This window comes from Rhipicephalus sanguineus, chromosome 2, assembly GCF_013339695.2.
Source record: "Rhipicephalus sanguineus isolate Rsan-2018 chromosome 2, BIME_Rsan_1.4, whole genome shotgun sequence".
NCBI lineage: Eukaryota > Metazoa > Arthropoda > Arachnida > Ixodida > Ixodidae > Rhipicephalus > Rhipicephalus sanguineus.
The window spans coordinates 97,495,581-97,516,875 of record NC_051177.1 but is presented as its reverse complement, the minus strand read 5'-3'; the positions used below and the strand labels follow the sequence as shown (position 1 = coordinate 97,516,875).

Genomic DNA, 21,295 nt, shown 5'->3' with positions numbered 1-21,295 from the left:
AGCGAAACGTGTGTTTACACTGAGTCTTATATTACGTGGTGATGGTGGTGCGAGCAGGCGTAAACGACATCGGTTGGGACACTAAGATCAAATGGCATGGACGTTTCACTGTGTGTTACTTTCACGTAAACCTGCGCAATAAATGGCTAACAATGTCGGTGTGGCGGCGGGCAGGGCTGCTCAGGCGCGGGAACATCGATCGTCTCGAGTCACTCGCGGTCAGTCACTTGTGCCCTCAGTGGAGGAGGAGGAAGGAAATGAAGGAAAGGCAGGGAGGTTAACCAGAGGCGCGTCCGGTTTGCTACCCTACGCTGGGGGGAGGGATGAAGGGATTAAAAGAAAGAAAGAAAGAAGAGGGAAGAAGGCACTGTCAGGGTACATATGCACCTGTCCATTGAATGCCTACAAGCGGTCGTTTAAGCCGGTCGATTTTAAAAACAGCAGGAATGCTCGCGTCGCTTTGCTGGCCTGCGATGCGTAGGGCCACGATCCGAGGATCTTCTCTTCGGAAAACGGTCTGTCGTCCAACTTGTTCAGCGCATCGCGCAGAACGTTTCGTTCGTTCACAAAACGTCCACAGAAACACAGTAGATGTTCTATCGTTTCGTTGCTATTGCACGAGTCGCATTTTGAGGTGTCTGCCGCAGTGTCTGGAACCGTCGCCTGCATGAACTAGACCCATCGAGGAAGCTCCAAGTTCCATCGCACTGTGGTTAGGAGTAGCTTTCACGAAGGTGTACTTTTTTCGCATAGCAAGTGTGCCGTCAGTAAATCGCATGTGCGAATGCGCCGTAAATCTTTTGTGATCACCTAATTAGAACACCTTGAGGGGCTATCACTCTGCAGTGCTGTAATGTTTTGTTTGACAAATCAGATGTGTTAGTCTCAGTCTTCATTTTTTTTGCATAGATTGCGCCTGCGCATTTGTGGTATTTCTGATCCTATATACTGTAACGTCCTATATGTGAAATAAATCAGCTGGTAGTTTGAGCTCTACCTGTTTTGTGCGCCTTCTTTCGTGATTTTCTTTTTCCTGGCTTCGCGAATTTAATGATTGTTTACTTTTCTGTGGTCGTTGTATCACATGGGCAATAGTGTCTTCAAAAGGAATATTAAACGGACAAGCTACTCGAATATGCAGCGCAGCACTGCAGGCACATTAAGCGGACACCGGTACGCTTATCTGCGTAGGTAATAGACGGTGCTTATTTTAGAAAGATGAATGTAGGTGTACAAACATTACTATGTTCCAGTTTACTTACGATAACGTCCACAGATGATGACTAATGATCTATGGTTTCGTATGACGTGGGTCACCGTGACTGTTGACACATTCTTCCATTAGGGAATGAGTGTATACTAACTTGACCAGGTTTCACCAGTTTCGTTTTACGATAGCATGTACAGGTGATCATTAACGCTTCATGATGACATGCTACGGGAATTGCATTACGCCATTATAGCAATCTTTCAAACTCTGCTTTATCTCAAAATGTTAGCCATGCTTACTGCGACGATGTCAGTATCGATTCCCTGCTTTCTTTTATTTTTTTTCACAGATACTCCAGTCCACTTTTTCTTATCCTACGTTCATGGTCAGTTAACGCTCGCGTCAGCTTTAAAACACCAAGTTTCGCGAAGTCAGAAATTCGCTACGGTTCTGGCTCACCGGATATCAGTTTGTTCTCTGTGAACTTTCTTAACTGAAGCAAACGAATGACACACCCTATTGCGAATGTTTGGTGCTTTAGGAATAATGATCTACAGTGACGTCCACGTTTGACAAATGGTCACCTAGCCTGCGCGGGTTTTCCACATAGCTGTGGTTGCTAGCCGGATCTACGCGCATTTCTGCTACCTAAAGGTAGCACATACGGTTACTCTAGCCCCCAGAACCGGGCCACGCCACCTTTCGTTCGCGCAGCGCACTAAGCGGCGCACCTTTCTTCCAGACGACCTGCGAGATTGGGTATCCGGAGGACGCGCACTGCAGGCGCACGTCGGCGCCGCTCACGTGCGTCGTGTTGTCCATGCGGTGCACGAACGGCGGCCCGTACACGGACAGGCGCGCCGTGTGCTCGGCCGAGGCGAGTTCGTTCTCGGCGCGGCACGTGTACACACCGCCGTGCTCGGTGGCCACGGCCGACACGTTGACGAAACTGGTGACCACGCCGGAGGCGTCCACAAAGTCCCCGATGCGCAGGCCCGCCCGGTCAGCCAGCAGGCGGCCGTAGCGGAACCACGAGATCTGCGGCAGCGGGTTGCCCGTCACGGAGCACTTGAGCGACACGGGCAGGCCGGGCTTGAGCAGCTGGTCCTGGAAGGCCTCCAGGAAGTCGGGCGGGTTCTCTGCACCGACCGGAAGAGGCGCCGGTCGACGTCGGAAATGAGAAAACCGTGCCTTCGGGTCTTAGCCGGCAAGCGCTAGCACGCGCGCACGCGCGGTAACGCCACACACGCGCAAAGAGAAACACGCACTGCGTACAAACAGATGCGGTTGAAGGAAGAGCAACGTATCCGGCACTTCTATCTGTGTCTGCCTTACGTTTCAGCGACGCAGCTGGGCATAGTAGTAGGAGAAGGAGCAGAGAAAGCCTCGTCTTACGGCTAAGACGTAGGGCTAAAGGAAGTTGGTTGTAAGAGAGGGACGCTTTTGTTTTTTTCGGCAGTGCTTTTCCCGTGTTGCTCCTTGTTAGTCCTAGCGTTATCTCGGCGCCACGGTTTCTCTCGCGGCAATGGCGCCACGTGAACGATGTGAAAACTGGATCGTTCCTTGCCATTGGGACTCCGGGTGGGTTTTTTTTTCTTTATCTCTTTCTTTCTGTTTTACTGTTTGGATGCTTCTGTTGAGCAGCTCTACTGTTGCCTCGGCTGCCCTTTGGAACCTACTGAACGGCTCCTACTGAACGAGTAATTAATGGAGCGCCTATTTTTCACGCCTGAAACGGAACTAGCCTTTCCCTATTTGTTTGCATTTTTTTTTTCCACTTTGCGAAGAACAGATTAGGTGGGGACGAATGAGCAGCAACAGATTGATGAGCTGTGTTTCTACCCATACCGAGATCGTTGAAAAAGAGCAGAAATTCGGTTTACAAATGACTCTCGTTGCTTAAGGCGATAGGGAGTAAAAAATAGCGGACTGATGTGTAGAGTCAGATGTACCCCTTGATGAAGGAACTCTCTAAGGAGAGTCAACGTGCCTTTTTAAAAGAGTGTCACACATGGGACTCTCACATGTATAAGAGAAGAGTCACAGTTCTTGGAGCGTTGGAAAAAAATTTAACTGCTTAACTGATGATAGGTGCGTCTTACAAATGTACGGAAACATAATTTATGTCCTAGATGGTACAAGACGGTAAATATAGCTTTAATGCATCGTTAATCTCACTGAAGATAAAAATGTTGTATGTGGCACGTTATATCGAGAAGTACTGGTGGAAAGTAATGGTTAACGTGTTTGTTTGAAGACGAAACGTAATGTGTGCCCAAAACGTACTTTGCTTTTCCGTCTCATTGTATATCGTACTTAGTCTTCATAGAGACAGTTGTAACTTTATTACTTTTTCTTTTTTTGGCTGCATAATATACGTGAGACATTCACTGTTTGCCCTTCAGCCGAGGGAAGATGACGCGAGGACATTGCAAACTTCAAAAGCCATTACCAAATAGAATAAATTGATGTATACACGTTAATCTTTGTTCTCGTTTAATTGGAATGCTAGACTGAAATGCAAAATACAAGCAGTAGAAGTAAAAGGGCCAACTGTATACAACTAGACCGTCAGTCTCACACATCAGCGAAATTATCTCATGTCAGCTTTGTCAAGTCTTTGTTTTATTAATTTGTTGTAAACTTCCGAGTTATTTTTGTTAGCTTTGGTTGCTGTTTTCACTTTCGGATGATCCGTACAAGGAAAATCGTTGCACAGCTCGCTGCTGGGCGACTTCGTTCATGCAGAATACACCAGATAAGGCGGAAACACATGCACGTGCAAAGGTATATTCGTACGTGAAAGGAAGGTAATCTAAACAGTGCTTAACTTCCTACCGGATTTCATTTAACCGTACACATTTTAAAAAACGCATTGGGACGTGCACGTGCGCATACTTTACAGGGGTTGGGCGCTAAAGAATGCGGGAAATAATGTATACTATGGCATTCAGGAAACAAACTACCGCTTCATAAAAAGAAAAACAAAGAAAAAGAATCAACAATGACACGTTAGTTTCCCGACTTTTTGATATGAAATGCTTCAAGGACATCTACCTTCTCCTGTCGAATCTTTGCTTTTTCCCAAAATCCTGAGCTCAGGAACTCGTGCCTTCCATTCAAATCTATTTATATGTTTGACGAAGTGCGCATGCCTAAGATTTCCTAGATTTTGCGCATGCTCCACAATATCGTCGCGAGTGTCTTCAGCTTCAAAAAAAATCTTTTACGCAGACATCAAAGGGTGTTTATGCTGCTCCTACTCCCCTGTTAAAGGCAAACTACCACCACAAGAAACCCAGACCGAAAATGAAGTTTATTTTTGCTCTCGTTATATTTTTCGAAACCCATTTTTGTCAACGTGCTAAGTAAGAACCCCCTACGCGTGTCTAGTGACGACGTTGTCTTCTTTTTTTCTTTTCCCTTTATTGTTTTTCTTACGGGCTCCACAGAGTCCCCAAACCAGGCGGGAATGAAAGTATAAGCAACAGGCAGTTGCACGAAATTGATCTGCAACAAAATAAAAAATAATAAATAAAGAAAGAAGCAAGAAACGAGCACCGTCATCAGACGCGACGTCAGCCGTCGTGTGTAGCAAGGCAAGGCAGGCAGCTCGGGGGAGCGAATTGGGGAGCGATACAAAGCGACGCCTACAGGCATTTCCCTAAAGGGGAACACAAAGGCGCCTTCTCCCTCGCCTCCTTTGCTTGCCACCGTGGCTCGTTCTTATCCCCATCCTGTCTCAGGGAAAACATTCATCAGGACGCAGCGCGCGGAGCAACCTTAGTGCAGAAGAAAGAAAAGTAAGAAATGATGGACTTAGCCTCGGAAGACGGTTTATTTTAACGGGAAAGATTCCAGTCTTTTTCTTTTTTTTTGACTCCCGTTTACTTCGTCGTGTGCTCGCAAGGAGTTAGCGCCACGATGAGCAACCTGTCGAAGGAACTTGCTATAAAGAAAATATAAATTTTTAGAATAAACTACGTTATTTATTCCTATTTTTCTCGTTTTGCGCGAGGAGCACTTATATATGTTTTACTTAGGCGCGGCTTCATTCCTGACGCAGGCTAGAGGCGTTTCTGAGACCTTAGCCTGCGAGTCGTGATTTTGTATACTTCTCTCTTGTTTCCATCTCGCGGTTCTCTTGGTTCTTATTCTGTTCTCCTATTCTATAAATATTGATCTTAGTTTACCCCTAAAGAGAACGCGTTGCAGAAAAAAAAAAGAAAAGATGCGCTAGCAGCCCTGTCTTCCACCGATATACTTGGTCGCGCTGCCTCGTCGTCTTGACAACAATGCAAATGACGGCTCCTTTAAAGTGGATTTGGGAATATAGGGACAAGCACGCCGCCATGCGCCCGTGCATTAGTCCCGCAAGAGAAAGAAATTGTCACGCGAATAACGCGTCATGGGTAAAACGATGGAAGCAAATACAAAAACCCAAGGGAAAAGATGAAATAAAGACATGAATGGCGACAGAACATATTACAAAAAACGCTACGAATGTAGTTTAAAGACGAACGTTGTGTACAGTAGCGTAATTTAACGCGTACGGTCTTGCTGAGCCGGTGCCTCGGACAAATACGTACGCAGCGACGGGCTGACGCGGGTACCCTTCACTGCGCATGCTCCAACGCATTCCGCTGCGCTCGATATTCGCTTCAGCTCTTCCGAGCTTCTCGCCTCGTTTACGTGCTTGATGTCGAGAGCTTTGCTTTGAGGCCCGCCCCGCTACGGTGGTCTAGTGATTATGACGCTCGACTGCTAACCCGAAGGTAGCGGGATCGAATCCCGGCCGCGGCGGATGCATTTTCGATGGAGGCGAAAATGTTTGAGGCCCGTGTACTTAGATTTAGGTGCACGTTAAAGAACCTCAGGTGGTCGAAATTTCCGGAGCCCTCCACTACGGCGTCTCTCATAATCATATGGTGGTTTTGGGACGTTAAACCCCAGATATTATTATTACTGCTTTGAGGCCCGGTGTAATGGCTTTAGACAGGCACCGTTCGACAACTTCTACTGTCGCTTTACCGCTGAATGCCTGCTGCAATGACTCTGCATTGCGGCTGATGCAGCGGTGCTCAGGCTTAGGCGCGTACGATACGGACTCGTGCAGGTTAGTCTATGAAAGAAATGCTGCTTGAGAAGCAAGCAGGATTTGCTGGAAACCCTATGCAGTGTCGTGTCTAGAGTGGGAAGCGAAAGTCTTTTTACGCCTGATGCATAGTCGCCTGAGGTCCATTTAAGTGGCGGCTCACTTTCAGATCTGGTGCATTTTCCGGGAGTTTTACGCGTCTAGAATCCCTGGCCGGTTACGCAAGAACATCCGAATTTGCTAAATTCCAGCATCTCTCGCGCAACGGCGTCACATTCAGATGAATAAGCGAATGATATCAAGACATAATATTCCACTCGCGGCATGCCCTAATTCGAAAGGTGAAACGTCGCTATTTGTTGCGTATCATTTCACGAGTCGCTTATGTCACCGATATCAAGCAGCCCGCGGATGAGAGCACGGCGGAAGGCACAGCAATAGTATGGCTGAATGCCACTGGCAGCACTCAACTCTCACAGAATATTTTTGCTTCTGTGTACTTCGCTGAAATTAATGCATGAAAGGCACGCGCTGCGGTTGTATACGGTTTTATCATGTTCCTTGTTTGAAGAAAGACTAAAGGCTTCTCCTAGTTAATGCTATACATATATTTTTCGAACATTCAACCCGAGTTTACACGCACACACGTACACGCACATTCACGCACGCACGCACAAACACAATATCACTGACTGCACTGTATCAGGCAGTGCCAACCAACCACATTTTGTAACACAGACCCGTGCTTTCTGTACACTGCAGAAACACCTGTTAGGTATTTCAAAGAAAGATTAAAATCAACATCCAGAAGAACTCGTATTATTTGACCGCACCGTCTTACAGCTGCAGCTCGTGTCTTGAGAAATAATGGTATATATCTGTTGCATCACTTATGGAGTACGTTGGCTTTATATAAGTGATACTGAGAGAAATAGAGCCTACAATATACGTAATACTCGTGTTCACGATAGAAGTTCTACGAATCTAATGACTAGCGGCCGCAGACACTGAAACAGGGTAAACACGTTGGTGCGGAGGATCCCTCAAGCCGTCATTACGGCTTTTCCCTCCGCCTCCTGTTACACTGTACTGTGACGAAATAAAGCAATCAATCAATCAAATTATGGACATTGCTTGCTGGGTGAATATAAAAAATAAAATAAAAAGAAAATGCGAAGACCACGTGTATTTCGTCTAAAGGCGAGAGAGAGAGATAGAGAGAGAGTCGAGGATGCGAAGCACGCTTTCCTAGATGCAATCGATTTCGGCGTACGTTCTGTACGCACAAGTAGGATGAGTAAAAATACGGCAGTGCCCGGGCCGAATGGTGGCATTCGTGCAACCTCATACAAATCGGTATGAAAAGATGTAAGAAAAGGGGCAAGAAAGAACGGAAGCACGTTAACGTGGAAGGTTTTCTTTGACCCATTTATTCTCAGCACAAAAAGGCCCGAGTCTCGCTCAAGTCGCGTACACAAGGCACCGGAAGCGACCATTTCCACACAGCCGTAGTTCTTTCGTACGGAACTTCTGTATCCACGTCGTCGAGTGGAGAGAAGATAGAGAAGCCACGCGGCTGTGCTCCTGGGCTCATTAATAGGGGCCGGCACGAGCGTTCCTTGGCACAAAAAGACGATCTATATACGTGCGTGTATAGGCATAGGCACACAGTCGCCCTGTGCCTTCTTCCGAAGCCCACCATTTGTAACGAAGTAAAGGTGTGTCTGCGGACAACAGTAATGGATGGATGGAAAGAGGGAGGAAAGCAAGTGAAATAGTGGTTGGGGGTTGTGCCACGCGCCATGTTAATAGAATAATAAGCAGCACACACACACACACACACACACACACACACACACACACACACACACACACACACACGCGCGCGCGCGCGCACGCACACACACACACACACACACACGCACCCACGCACGCACGTTAATTGGTTCTTTATTACAATTAGTCCTGTATAAACAGAGACTAATCAATACCTCTTTTTGGGAAAGTTGGTTCACTCTGAAATAAGTAAGTACCACGCTGACACCTAGAAGAGAGACGACACGTACACACAAGAGCTTGTTTGTACCAGTCGTCTCTCTTGTGGGTGCCTCTTTGTGTTGGTACTTACTTATTTCAAGAAACTGAAGCGCACTGCACTGCTCACCCTGTTGGATGTCGCATATGAACGTGACGTCAGCATCTCTGTCATATATGAGGGATATAGCTTACGATTTGAATTCGAGTAACGCTTTCTCTGGCTTAGCTCTTCGACACTAACTTTCGTCACCACCTCTGGTCTCCCCGTCACACACAGCTTTTAGATAATAACGGAACATCATGATAATCACTTTTCGATATACGTACACATGCGAACTATCAAGCCGTTGCAGGCAGGTATAATGCAATAATGCAACCACTGACCTTCAAGCGCGAGCTGAGCTGCTCCTTGGGCCGAGCTCTCGTGTCCGTAGGCGACGCACTGATACATGCCGCGGTCCGACCTCTGGACGGCGCTCACGTGCAGCTCGGTCTGGTCCACGACTCGTACTCGGCCCCCGGACATGACGGGCTGCTGGTTGCGCAGCCACGTGACCGCCGACACGGGAAATCCGCGCACCGAGCAGTTAAACACCACGTTGCGGCCCTCGCGAGTCAGCACACTGCTGGGACTTACGGTCACCTTGAGAGGCACTGCGAGAAAAACAGAGTACGCACCCACGTGCGCGTGTCGCGTTACGTAATTTTAGCGCATCAAGATTTGTCTCTTTTACTGAGAAAGAGAGACAGAAAGCGAGGAGGGAAACACATAGAGATGTTAACCAGATGAGCGTACGGTTTACTGCGATACGCTGTGGGTAAAGTAATGAGGACTTGAAAGAGGAATGGAGGGAGAAAGTGAGAAGTGCACAAACTGGTGTTTCCCAAGGAAATAAACGGAACGAGATGGCGGTGTTCATTAAGAGATTGAACAGAAAGTCCTTGAACGGGAATCGTCCGAGATATGCGTATCCTTTTGTTCGTTCGCCTCGCTTCCACTGTTGCAGCCGGCTTGTACACGTGCAAACACAAAGACGTGCCCCGTACAACAAGTGGTCTTGCTGTCGTCTACAAGGCAGCAACAGTGCTGCCTCGAAGAAGACAGCAAGGCCACTTTTCGAAACGTTGCCTCCAGCGACATCCCAGTGTTCAAGGATTTTTCATTGATTCAAGCTTTCATCCTCCCCCGAACTTCTGCCTTTTACGATATCCTTGTATTTCGGATTGCACAATACCAAATACATGTCATATCCCATCTTTTCCTCTAGCGTGCGCCTTGTGCTTCCTATTCGTATTAACACTTGTACGTGCTTGGTCCAAGTATATTGCCACGCCCACTTCTTGTTTTATTTTGATGTATTCGGGTTTGACCAGCAAGGACGGTTATTAACGCTCGACGCTGTCCGCGAAGCAGTGTTCGAGAAGCTTCCCGATTGTAGTAGATCGTTTTGTTAAGATTGCGCGCCGCGCGCGAATGTTCCAGCTTTGTCTAGAGATAACGCCGCCACCAGCGATATCGCTGGAAAGTTCGATAGCGCCTGTATAAAAGCCGACGCGCTTGACCACTTGTCAGTTGATCGACGGTCGACGCTCTGTTCGCCGCTATCTGTTTATCGCTGTAGCTGGAGTTTCATTTTCCCGGCCACAAGTTCGGCCTAATAAAGAGTTTCATCTCGGACGTGCTGACTGCTGCCTTCGTCGACGTCATGACCACGTGACAATATTGAGTTTGTCTCTAAAGTACGAACGCAATTTTGAGTTGTTATAGGGCGTCACCAGCTGGCCTCTATCAAGCGCGCACACAATGAGCTTGAGCTGCGCAATCTACTCCTGTAATGGGAAGGGGGTCAATACCGGGCAGTGGGTTGGTCCGGTATTGCATTATCTCCGTGATAGACCCACACGTTTTTTTGGCCACCGATGGACGTAATTTTCGGTTCGACTCGCCTAATAACAGTGCGCATTAAAACTGCAATAAGGTAGGAGTAACTTTCCGCACCATCGACCGACGGATGCTGCCAGGGTCCAAGAATTTTCGCTTCAGAATGTGAAAGTTCAGTCCGCTTCGTGCGGTCTGTCGCAGTGGTGTTCGGAAAACGCGCGCTTCGGCGAGAAAGAGCACAGAAAGGTCGGTTAATGTGCGTTAACATTAATCTTATAACGTCCTCTCTGCGGTACCACCGCGTGCGCTTATTCGGGGTGGCATTCTCGTGTTTCCGTCATAGAAATTCCGAGGCCGGATGTGTTGCAGAAGTGTTCTATTCAACATGTACCGTGAACTGTGATTACCCAAGAAAAATAATTTCTGCCCAGGAAAAGAAATCTGGTTTAGTTTTCTTACGTGTTGCTTACGCGCCACCTGCACGAGTTGTTTTGTTTTTTTTTGTACAAGAGTTTCGGCGGAACTGACCTGCGTATCTGTTTTGTTTACTTTATTTTATAGAAGTGGGAGCTGCAACGGTGACCGCTTTCGATGCGTGCCTCTGAAATCTTGTATCGCATCTGCACGCGACGTGTTCTCGCGAAGCTTTTGTAGACAGATTTCATGTCTTCTGGTCCACTTTATCTCGCAAATCGCATCCTTTTTGCTAAAAGAGCACCGGACATCAGCGCTGCATTGTCAATACAGGCTGCTGTGGAAGACATTTCTATTAGTCTACCGTCGTTGTACACTGTTATGAATGAGCACATCATCTTCACTGAGAGCTTTAGCGGACGCCTTCTTGTGCCTCGGGTTGTACGGCTGTTTACCACCTCTTTCGTAATCCACACATTACAGTACAGAAAACTGATATTTGACTACTTTAGACAGTAAATAATGTCGGAGAAACTTTGCCTCTTGCAAAGAAAAACTAATCGGTGTGTTAACAAAACGATGAGTAAACGTGATTCACCGATACCAATGAATAATTTGTAATCGCTAACAAGCACTACCGTCGATTACTCTGGCGAGTAGATAACTCAGCCACAGTTTTACCGCTATGGAGAGAGGAATAATGAATTATTTGTGACGGGTAGCGCGCTAAAGAGTGTTTATTGCCCTCTAGAAAGAAATTAACTGCAACGTTATCACTACGAAAGGAGCAGTTGATCTCTTAAGAAAACGAGCCATACAAATTATTCCTCTAAAGTAATTTACTAGCAATGGCTAAGATTAATTAGCACCAGAACTTGAGTGCACGAAGAAGGGACTCATTTAGCAGCAACATTTACGATCAAAAAGATGCACCTGATGTTTCAGCAACTGGTGAACATAAGTTAACGAGTACAAGCCTTGAATGAGTTGACATGGGTTAGGCGTAAAGTTCCTGGCGTAGACAGGCGACTAACCAGGCTAACATCTCCGGGTAATCCTTAAAAAATTCTTATCAATCTTTCTATCTGCTCACGACCGTAATACGCACTGGTGACGATGACTTCGAAGAGGGCGCGGTCTTCTCCAGCCGTGTTGTTGGCGACACACATGAAAGTGCCGGCGTCCTGACGCATGGTGGACTGGACGAGCAGGAAGCCCCGGTACACGCGTATCCGGCCGCCGCTTCCGCTACTAGAGCCCAGCGGGATGGTGAGCGAATCCTTCTTGCGGTACCAGCGGTAGCTGGGAGCAGGGTAGCCCTGCGCCACGCACGCCAATCGAAGCGGGTCGCCGGCCGACAGTTTCATCGTCTGCTTCAGTCTGCGGATTCGGGGAGGCAGGTAGTTCGACGTGTCTGCGGGAAAGAAAATCAATCAATCAATCAATCAATCAATCAATCAATCAATCAATCAATCAATCAATCAATCAATCAATCAATCAATCAATCAATCAATCAATCAATCAATCAATCAATCAATCTTTAACTCTTTCAGCACTGATTTTTTATTTTGGTCGGAGACTTTTTTTGTGCATGTTTTCCTAATAGTTAGGACCTCAGAAGATAAAAAACGAAAAATTGAGCCAGTGGTGCAAGTATTTATGGATTAATTAACAAGGAGTCAAATTAGGTCATCAGGGCTCAGTGGTTGTGAAACGAGAAAAATGGCTTCTTTTTTCCTGCTACTCACTAGAGTACACAAATGTGAACCGTCCTCTTAATTCTCAGTGTGATGCTCCTTGAGACAGCTTCTTTACGACGTTCCGAAAATGGCGCTTGCCCGCCTGACCTTACCCGCCTCGGCGTCACCCATGACTTCGGTTAGAGTGTACTAGAACTGGGGAGTGCCTGGAACGAGCTTCGAAAAGTGAAGCCCAAACAGGGTCAATCCGCTTGTAGCGCTGCGATCGGTAGTCTACAATGTGCCGTCGTTTAAGAGATGCGCGCGGCTCCGCCCTAATGGTGCAGGGGTAGAAGGCCCGCTTCCCACTCAAAAGGCCCGGGTTCGAATCGCAGCTGCAGATGGTGGAATTTTATTCTTAGTGTCACCTTCTGTAGCTGTATTCGTTTTCCTTTGTTTCTTAAAACTAGCTTAAGTTGCTACGTGTTGGTTCAAAAAGTTTTATAAAGGTGCTTCCGTTCCGTTCATATTAGATACCCATACATATTCATAAGTATATATAGCCATCAGAGTTTGGTAACAAAATTAGCAAATTAGCAAGATTTATTAATTCAAACTGTGAGGTAGCTACTGTGAAAGTTATGCTCTTAGGCGGAGGGATCTAAATGCTGTCGTTGTAATAGAAGCGGAAATTTTCGTGAACTTCAGTACTAAGGAATACACTGCTTCTTACGGCACAGTAAATGATAAGGAACATACAGTGTTTTAGCTGCAGCAAGGTAACTTGAGAACATATATAGGGGCACGAGGTTAAGAAAAAAAAAACGTGAAGTACACTACGGAGCTCGTAATATTTCTGAGACTGCCTGGAATGAATAGGTCAGGGTAAGCTGGGGCGCAGCAGTATCCCAGCGACGAGTATTGCACACCTATCACAACTTGATCTGATCCCACGCAGCGCGGCACCCGAGCCTTGGAACGCGTGTGGTTTGCGTGGGCGTTGAGATTTTGTATTCTGCCGCACTCGATGAGAAGGCGGCTTGAAAAGTTAATAGCGTAAGGAGAAAAAATAAAAAACGGACGTAGCGAACATAGTTTGGAACGTTGAACTGCTTTTAATTAAAAGAGTATCTCCCTATTTTTCAATTTTGTAAACTAGAACATTTTATTTTTCAGCAGAGTGATATTTTCCCGAGGAAAAAAAATTGACGATGCGTAATGCGTAAGCGCGAGGCGTAAGCGTTGAATTTTATTGTAAGTGGCGGCCGTCCCTGGAACGCCGTTTTCAGGAGGTATCGGCATGGCTTGTTTCATCTCTCAGGCGCTCGTCAGCGTCTCTAAGAGCCCCGTGGCACGTGCATCCCGCTACCACCGCAACTCGTGTCTGGCACCAAAATTTTGCTACGTTTTAATTTTCCTGATGTGTGCAGTCCTCCTAAAGGGATTTAGGTCTTGTCTTGCACAGGGCTTTTATTCCATTTTTACGAAATTCAACGACGCCTTCATAGAAAGTGCTATTTTTCGACCTTTCTTTTGCACCACGGGTACAACGAGATGATATAGATTAGATATATTCATATTTTACAAGAGTGGGTGTGTAGCCTAGTGAGGACACTCGACTCCGGAACGTGGGAGCCCGGGTTCAAAACCCGAACACCGGAGTGAAAATTTGTTTTCTTTTATTGATTATTTTTTTTATAGCGGCCATCGTCTTACATGATGGTGGGACGGAAGGTCGGAGAATTTTCTTTTTGAGTTGAAAGAAAAATGCTTACTCATTAAAAAAAGAAATTTTTTTTACACAACAAAAATTGCTTTCCCCTGCGCACATGAGCTATCCGCAAAGCACGCTTTACAGTGAGTGGAAGTTGGCACTTCGCACACTCGCGTTGTAAGGGGAGGTTAAACAACGTTTCCGAAACTATACAATGTGTCATAGTAATTTGAACGCATTTATCGCTAAGTAAGACCACACAATAAACGTAAAAGTGACACATCAATGACGTAAAGACCAGGTGTTCTTCACTGCCTTCGACTATATCATCATAACAGCGTTCGTCATAATCATGCGGCCACTGTCAACTCTTAATCATTATTCCGCCAATATAACTTCATTGCCGTCATTGCGTCAATGTTATGCCTTTGTCGTCACGTAAGCGAGACCCTTGTTCCATTATCGTCATTCCGTTGTTGTCACTCGGGTGTAATCATCCAGTTATCTCACGCCGTCGCCATCACGCGTAATGGAGCGCTCGCACTGATTGCTATTTTGCACAGTTTTATTCTCGTCCCTTTTTTTTTACACAATAACACAAGTTTTTTCAAGTATTTCTTCCTTCGTGGCTGGAGGTGTATTTTATAAAATATGTACATGAAGTTAGGCGTTGGCGTCCTTATTAAGCAGTTTACCACGAAACGGCGCCATAATAAATCAAATACAAGCTGACACTCAACACAACTTTGCCTAACTGATAACAAACAATAAAGAGGGCAGAAATAGAAAGCCCCATCGATATTTATGCGGGATCTTTCCTTCTTGCTTTCTCTATTCTTTTTCTCCTCTTTTCCCTCCCCCGCGTAGGGTAGCAAACCGGGTACAACTTGGTTAACCTCTCTGCCCTTCCCTAGTAGCACCAAATGTTGACACAACGTTTCCGCCACAATGAGGAAGTTGCTTGAACACTGTGGCACGAGTGCGTGCTGCTAGGGTTCCTTTGCCGTTGTCAACTCCTTGAAGAGCCAACATCTCAGAAACATCATATCCTAAAGAAACACTCCTCTATGTTCTCTGTTGCTGACTCCATGTCTTCGCTGAGCCCATTATTCAAGTATTCCGTCTGTCTCACTCCACCTCGTAAAAAAAGAAGTCCATGTTATGCCGCGGCATTGTCTTCTAATTCTGTGTGACACGTCGGAGAAAACAGCAACGGAGGGAACAAAGGAGTGCTACTACTACATTGCTTATAAAAGAAGGAATGGCTTCGCATCCTTGCGCACGAATGAAGAGCTCGTGTCGCGTGCTTACTCTGTAGCTAAGCAAGGCGCAATGTACAGGAAGCCAACAGCATGACTGCGGCTCAGCGAAGCTCCGACGACCCAGCGCACGCACGCATAAAAAAGAAAAAAGAAAATATTTCTCGTCCTTGTCACGTATTAGTTTTAGCGAAGTCACATTCGCGACACTCATTCAGTTTATAAAGGATAATTTGACTCATGCGAAGAAGGATCAACTGCCAACTAAAGTCAACGCCAGTGCTATTATATCTCGTAAGAAACTAAAGAAAAACAGAAAAGTTTTTTTCTAACCTACTCGCATACTAAGCATGTGAGATTCTCATATAAGACTCCCGTAGAACCGCTGAAGGCGGCTTGCCAGATTCAGCAAAAAAAAAAAAAAAAACACGAAAGAAACGAAAAGGCCAAGAAGACAGCGATAAACGTAAGTAAAGAAGTAAAAGAGCGATAGGACAGACACTTGCAACTATTTCGGTGATCTACTTCACTGCGATCCCAGCCGAGAAAAAGAAACACTACGCCGCCGTGGCTCAGTGGCGCAAGCCGAACGGTAGTGCTTCCCAGGCGTCGCAATTTGCAATTCGAATTGGTCCCCGCGCGACAGATATAACGAAGGCTGCGGCCTCCCATTGCAGCAATCTAGTCGGCAATGCTACAGCCTCCGAGCTCGTGCTCGCTGGCGATCAAGAGCGACTCGCCCGCCGCGGCGGCTCAGTGACAACCGCAAGACGAGAGAGGCAGGCAAGCGACGGGGCTCATTTGCAAGTCGATCCCGAGCCGTGCCTAATCACGTGGGCAGACCGGAATAATCACTGTTGCTCCGATGCCGGCGCAGCCGAGCTGCGCGATCCGTCTTGGACGCGGAGGAGGGGAGGACAGCGAGTACGTCCCTCCTTCGCCGCTTCTTTAATCAACACGGTAACGCAATACTGGCCGCTTTTTCATGCCGCGTAACAACTCATTCGCCATATTCTGAAGTACGGAGCGGAAGCGGCGAAGAAAATGAGGAAGAACCAAGAGGGAGGAAGCGACTGGAGGACGACTAGTTTGTTCCTCACTGAGTAGACAGATGATTACTATACCCCAAGTGTCCGAAATGTGAAATGAGACATAATTTCGTTGAACCCCTTCCTTTGCTGAGCATAATAGCACCATATATAATCGAATATACTTGCAAATAATGACCATAGCCCCAGTTCGAAAGAGATAACATAGAAGTCCTGCCGTTACTGCATTACGTGAACTTCGGTTCAGAAGAGCAGACTACATTTTAGCTACCTAACGGCGAAGTTCGAAAAGTGAACCTGACAAGCCACTGTGCAGTGGGTTCCTAGAAAAGCGTCATGGTGAAGAGGTTCAGGTTTCGGGCACTACCCACTCGCTTCCCTTGCAGCTAATATAACTTTATTTGAGATTGAGTGGTTACCATACTTATTAGCGTGCGAGTGAAAAATAAACGTAGGAACCAGCACACGTGAAACTAATACAATGAAACACATATGAGGCCAATATTTTGCATTGTTCTTGATGTAATCAAGAGTATAGCTTAAAAATAAGAATGATTCAGGTGGATGAAGCGGCTGAATGATTTGAAGGTTCGCTTTGACGGTTTTTTTATCGAGAACAGGGGGGCATCAAGATTTTTTTTACAAGAGCAACGAATTTTCACTTCACTTAGAGCAGACACAGAACGGCACATCAATGGGTTTCTGGCCTTACATTAATGACGGCAAATGCAGCACTCTTGAATAACAGGCGTATGTGCATGAAGATGTTGTACATTAAATTTAAACTGTTTAACGTCCTCATTTGATCTTGGGAGACCTGTCTGCATCACTTGTGAATATAGGACTTACCTTTACGATCGCCTATTCTGTTATGACTAAAGTGGTTGAAAGTCGTAATACCAGCGGATGTAAAAAAAAGAAAAAAAAAGTTAAAAAGACACTTTTTTTGACGATCGAAACACTTACTCTTCATTAAGAGCTTGACGCAGTTACGTGAGACCACATCATCATCGCATTACTTTATTAACATTACTATGCGTGTACATTTGGAGCGGTTGCTGTTTTGTTAGTATTGCTATATCTATGTATATCAAGATTTTATGTATATATATGTATATCATGCATATCAAGCCTTTTTTTGTTTCTTCAACGCGTAAAACGTTTTATGGAGCTGTTTGTTAGCGTACGCAATGCGACATAAGTACGTCCAGCAATTACGAATCGCTCCTAAGGAGATGTGTGCATTTTCATGCCTGTACTAATTTTCTTTCTTCAAGGACGGGTGAGAAAACTAAATATTGATCATCTGCACTCCTCCCCCTCCGCCACCAAGCCCGAAACACACTCAGAAGTACGCGATGGGTCACTCATCCTGGATGTTATTTGCATAAAAATGATATTGTGTCTAAAGTTTCCAGCAGAGTAATTAACCCAAATGAGTTTTGAGTTGCATCCTTATCCCTGCTTTGCGAATGTTCACTGATATGACTACGTGTACATAGAATTTTGCGGCGCAGCTAATTTTCCTCCATCATTATATTATAGTAAATAAAGCGTCAACGGCACTTGAGGCACTTGTGTCTATAAATACTCAAACAAAGTCACGATACTTTCATTTTTGCGGTGCATGGAACGAAAAGAACAAAACAACAAACCACATCGATTTCAGTTTGCAATCATTCTGAAACAGCCCTAATGAGCAGCTGTACGTAGGCAAAAATGAATGAATGAATGAATGAATGAATGAATGAATGAATGAATTACGAGAGTTTCGCAAATGCTACTTCCCCACGCAATCGACCTACGAGCGTGCCAGAGAAATAATGCTTCCCGGCATGCCACAGTCATAAGCGGCGGCGACGGCGGCGTGACAGTCGGAATCAGGGAGTTCATCATCGACTGAAAGCTTCGTCCAAATGAATGCAGCCCGTACCGGTGATTAAGACTGTCGACGAGCCAAGGGAGGGCTCTCTTCTGCAGCGTGCGCAAACAATCAAGCAAATAGCAGGCAGTTGGTGCGCGTGCGAGGCGACACACCCACAGACTTGCGCGCACATGCAGCCGCCCTTTCTCGCCCTCACTGTAGTTGTGTGCACTGCTGAGGAACCAACATGTATGCCTCCATCGATACGCTGGAAACACAGGAAGCCCATTTAGTAACCGCTTTACTGCTTCCGCTTTATTTAATGCTTGTGAGACGCGGTAGGTGCGCAGTCGAGCAGATAATTCATAACGTGATGCCATAACTTCCAGGAATCTTTCTCATTTGTTTATTTTAGCATTATCAATTATTCTTAATTTTTTTCCCTGGAGTATTGGGGTAACTGATGTAATCTGTACCTCAATTCCTCCACAACTACTGGGCCCGTGTTAAAAACAAAACAAAAATGTATTGCGCTAGTAATACTGGGGAAAATAATTTTCAACCAATCATTATGCCCTGAATATCATCAAAGACGCCGCTTGGCCAATGGGAAATTACAATGCGAACTAAAAGCTTTGTGCGGTGGGCCACTAGTGTATAAGAGGAAAAAATGTGGAGGACGCTTGAGCTTCGCCTTCAAGAGTAGAACGCAACAGCGTAATCGGGCCCCGCGCGCATCGCCTTCTCAAATGCCAGCCTGCCTTCGGTTCTCGGTGAATACTACAACCGTGCCATAAGAAAACGAACGACTGTACGCGTAACATTGGTCGTTTCAAACTGTCCTAGAATGCCTACTGCAGCTACAGTTGTTAAGTGCCCACTACGCCATAATTCTTCCTTTTGCGAATAAGCGAAGGTGCCACTACACGTTCGTAAGGCAACACGCGAACCTACCCAGCTGCTCACTTTGTTGATGATTTTGCAGGTGATGATGAATAAATATATCTGAGCGCTTTGCAATGGGTGGGCCTTTAAAACACCCACTCGTTGCGCAGTTTACAGGTTTTGCGCCTGGCGCGACTCTACGCTTCTGCCACGCAGTATTACACGCGTTAAGGAGACTCCTTCTACTACACAAAATTCATATAGTGTTTTTTCCCGAATAGTTTCAAGCAATAGCGTACCTCTGTGGTAGAACATCCGCTTGCCATGCAGACGGCCTGGGTTCGATTCTCACTCGAACGTAAGATTTTCATTAATTATTTTGTTTGCATCTTTCTCAATTTTTCGGTCACGAACGAGATAATTTTTTGCTCGCAACCAACGACGCCGACACCGACGGCGGGATTTCTCCGAAACGAGCTCTTTAACGCTATCGCGTTAAAAACGGGTCAGAGTTTGCAGAATCCGCTTGAATCGTGGTTATTGTGAGTGGATAGAAAAGGTGGCCTAAATAGTGGTCTAAAGTATAATGGCCTTCAAAAGAAGGCTGGCATTATTGAGGAATGCATGTACTTTTTAACGAGTGTTCACTAATGGGTGCCGTGATGTCTTACAGACTGCTGCGAGCCTACGTGAGCAACTTCTCGCAAGCAGTACGAACGACTCCACCATGCGCACTTACCAGTCTGCACGTTTGGCACCCACTCTTAACTTACCAGACACGTTAGAGCTCTATCGAAAACGAGTGTGTGCGCGTCCCGATGGCAAGGTGTATATAAACACTGGCCAACCAGCGGCGTGTCACGCGAACGAGCGCGTCCCGTAACGCACCACAGAGGGCTGGTTACATTTTTCTGTCTTTCCCCCAGCACTGATTGAAGTTTTCAGGTGCCACAGCGCACCTGGTATCCATCGCTCCCCTACTGTACTGGTGCGAAAAAAGAACGTAACGTTTGAACAGCACGTTTAGCAAACGAAACGAGCACGCGAAATGCTGCATCTCAAGCCGGCACTCCTCGCCTGCTGCACGCAAATGAGACGGACGAAAAAACAACGGGAGCTGCTCCGGTAAGCGACACCGACGGTAAAACGAGAGGCGTTGGCGCAAATAATCAAGCGGCGCAGCATAAGTATACGTGTGTGCCCGCCAAAAATCGACACAAGGCAAATAAAGGAGGAGGAGGAGGACTGGTGGTGGTGAAAGCTGTGGAAGTGCGGTTCGTAGCAGCAATGAAAGCAAAGTGGGACGAGACAATGAATACAGAAAAAAAAGAAAACTAACAATTGCAGGCACGCGGAATGTGGCACAGACTGAAAGCTAAACCTAATGTTTTCTTCACGCAAAGCGCAAACATATAGGGCAGGGCAGGAAAAGAAAAAAAACATCGTATACTAAGAGGCACAAAAGCTTGGCGAAAAAAGAGAAAGGGAATGAGGGATATGGAGCCGTGTTACCAGAAGTACCGACCGCATCGACACGGCCTCGATGCAAATGAAGCCTGAGTGAGTTTTGGATGGACGCCAATCAATAAAGAGCTGTGCCGGAAAAAGAGGGCAACGACGCTCCGGGCCTATGTCATAGAATCAGAGCGGTACACGGATGCCGGGATGGGGGGAGATAACGGGGATTGGAAAGCGGCGGGCGTTTGCACGAAACGTTAAGTCGAAGAAAACGCTTCAAAAGCCGGTCAAAAAAAAAGCTAGAACAAAACAAGACAACTAAGTTGTCAAATAAAAATGACTTCCGGATGAAGAACATTATGAGAGGACTCTTTTCTTAGGGCCGCGTGGCTGGACAGGGTTTCCATTCAGAGCCGGCGAATAAGAAAGCGATTATGAACTACTCGCTTGACTCGGCTGATACATCCTACCATCAAGTACAGACAGCGACGGCTGTGAGAAACACGCGCTGCACCATGTTCCGTCCTTGTCGCGCCCTTTCTTTTTTTCTTTTTCAATCGCCTCCTCTTTATTTCCGAGTGAGAGAGGACACGTCTGTCGGAGAGCCTTGCCTCACATGCACGCAGGATTTTGTTCCAACACATTCAGGCAGCGTCTGATTCGCCGAAAATGGAAACATACATGCACATAATCGCACGGCGTATTGAGAATAGAAAAGCGTGATAGTTTAATCGCACGAATGAGCACGC

General features: G+C 46.3%; 1 protein-coding gene across 1 annotated transcript in view; it reads right to left on the bottom strand.

Annotated features, from left to right (window-relative positions):
• Positions 1–21,295, bottom strand: part of LOC119381771 (Down syndrome cell adhesion molecule homolog) — a 227,426-nt gene that overhangs the window by 86,365 nt on the left and 119,766 nt on the right. Inside the window, exons 4-6 of the mRNA XM_037649536.1 lie at positions 11,747–12,052; positions 8,727–8,996; positions 1,942–2,349 (exon numbers count right to left, since the gene is read on the bottom strand). Coding sequence (XP_037505464.1) covers positions 1,942–2,349; positions 8,727–8,996; positions 11,747–12,052 — 984 coding nt within the window. The remainder of the gene's footprint in view (positions 1–1,941; positions 2,350–8,726; positions 8,997–11,746; positions 12,053–21,295) is intronic.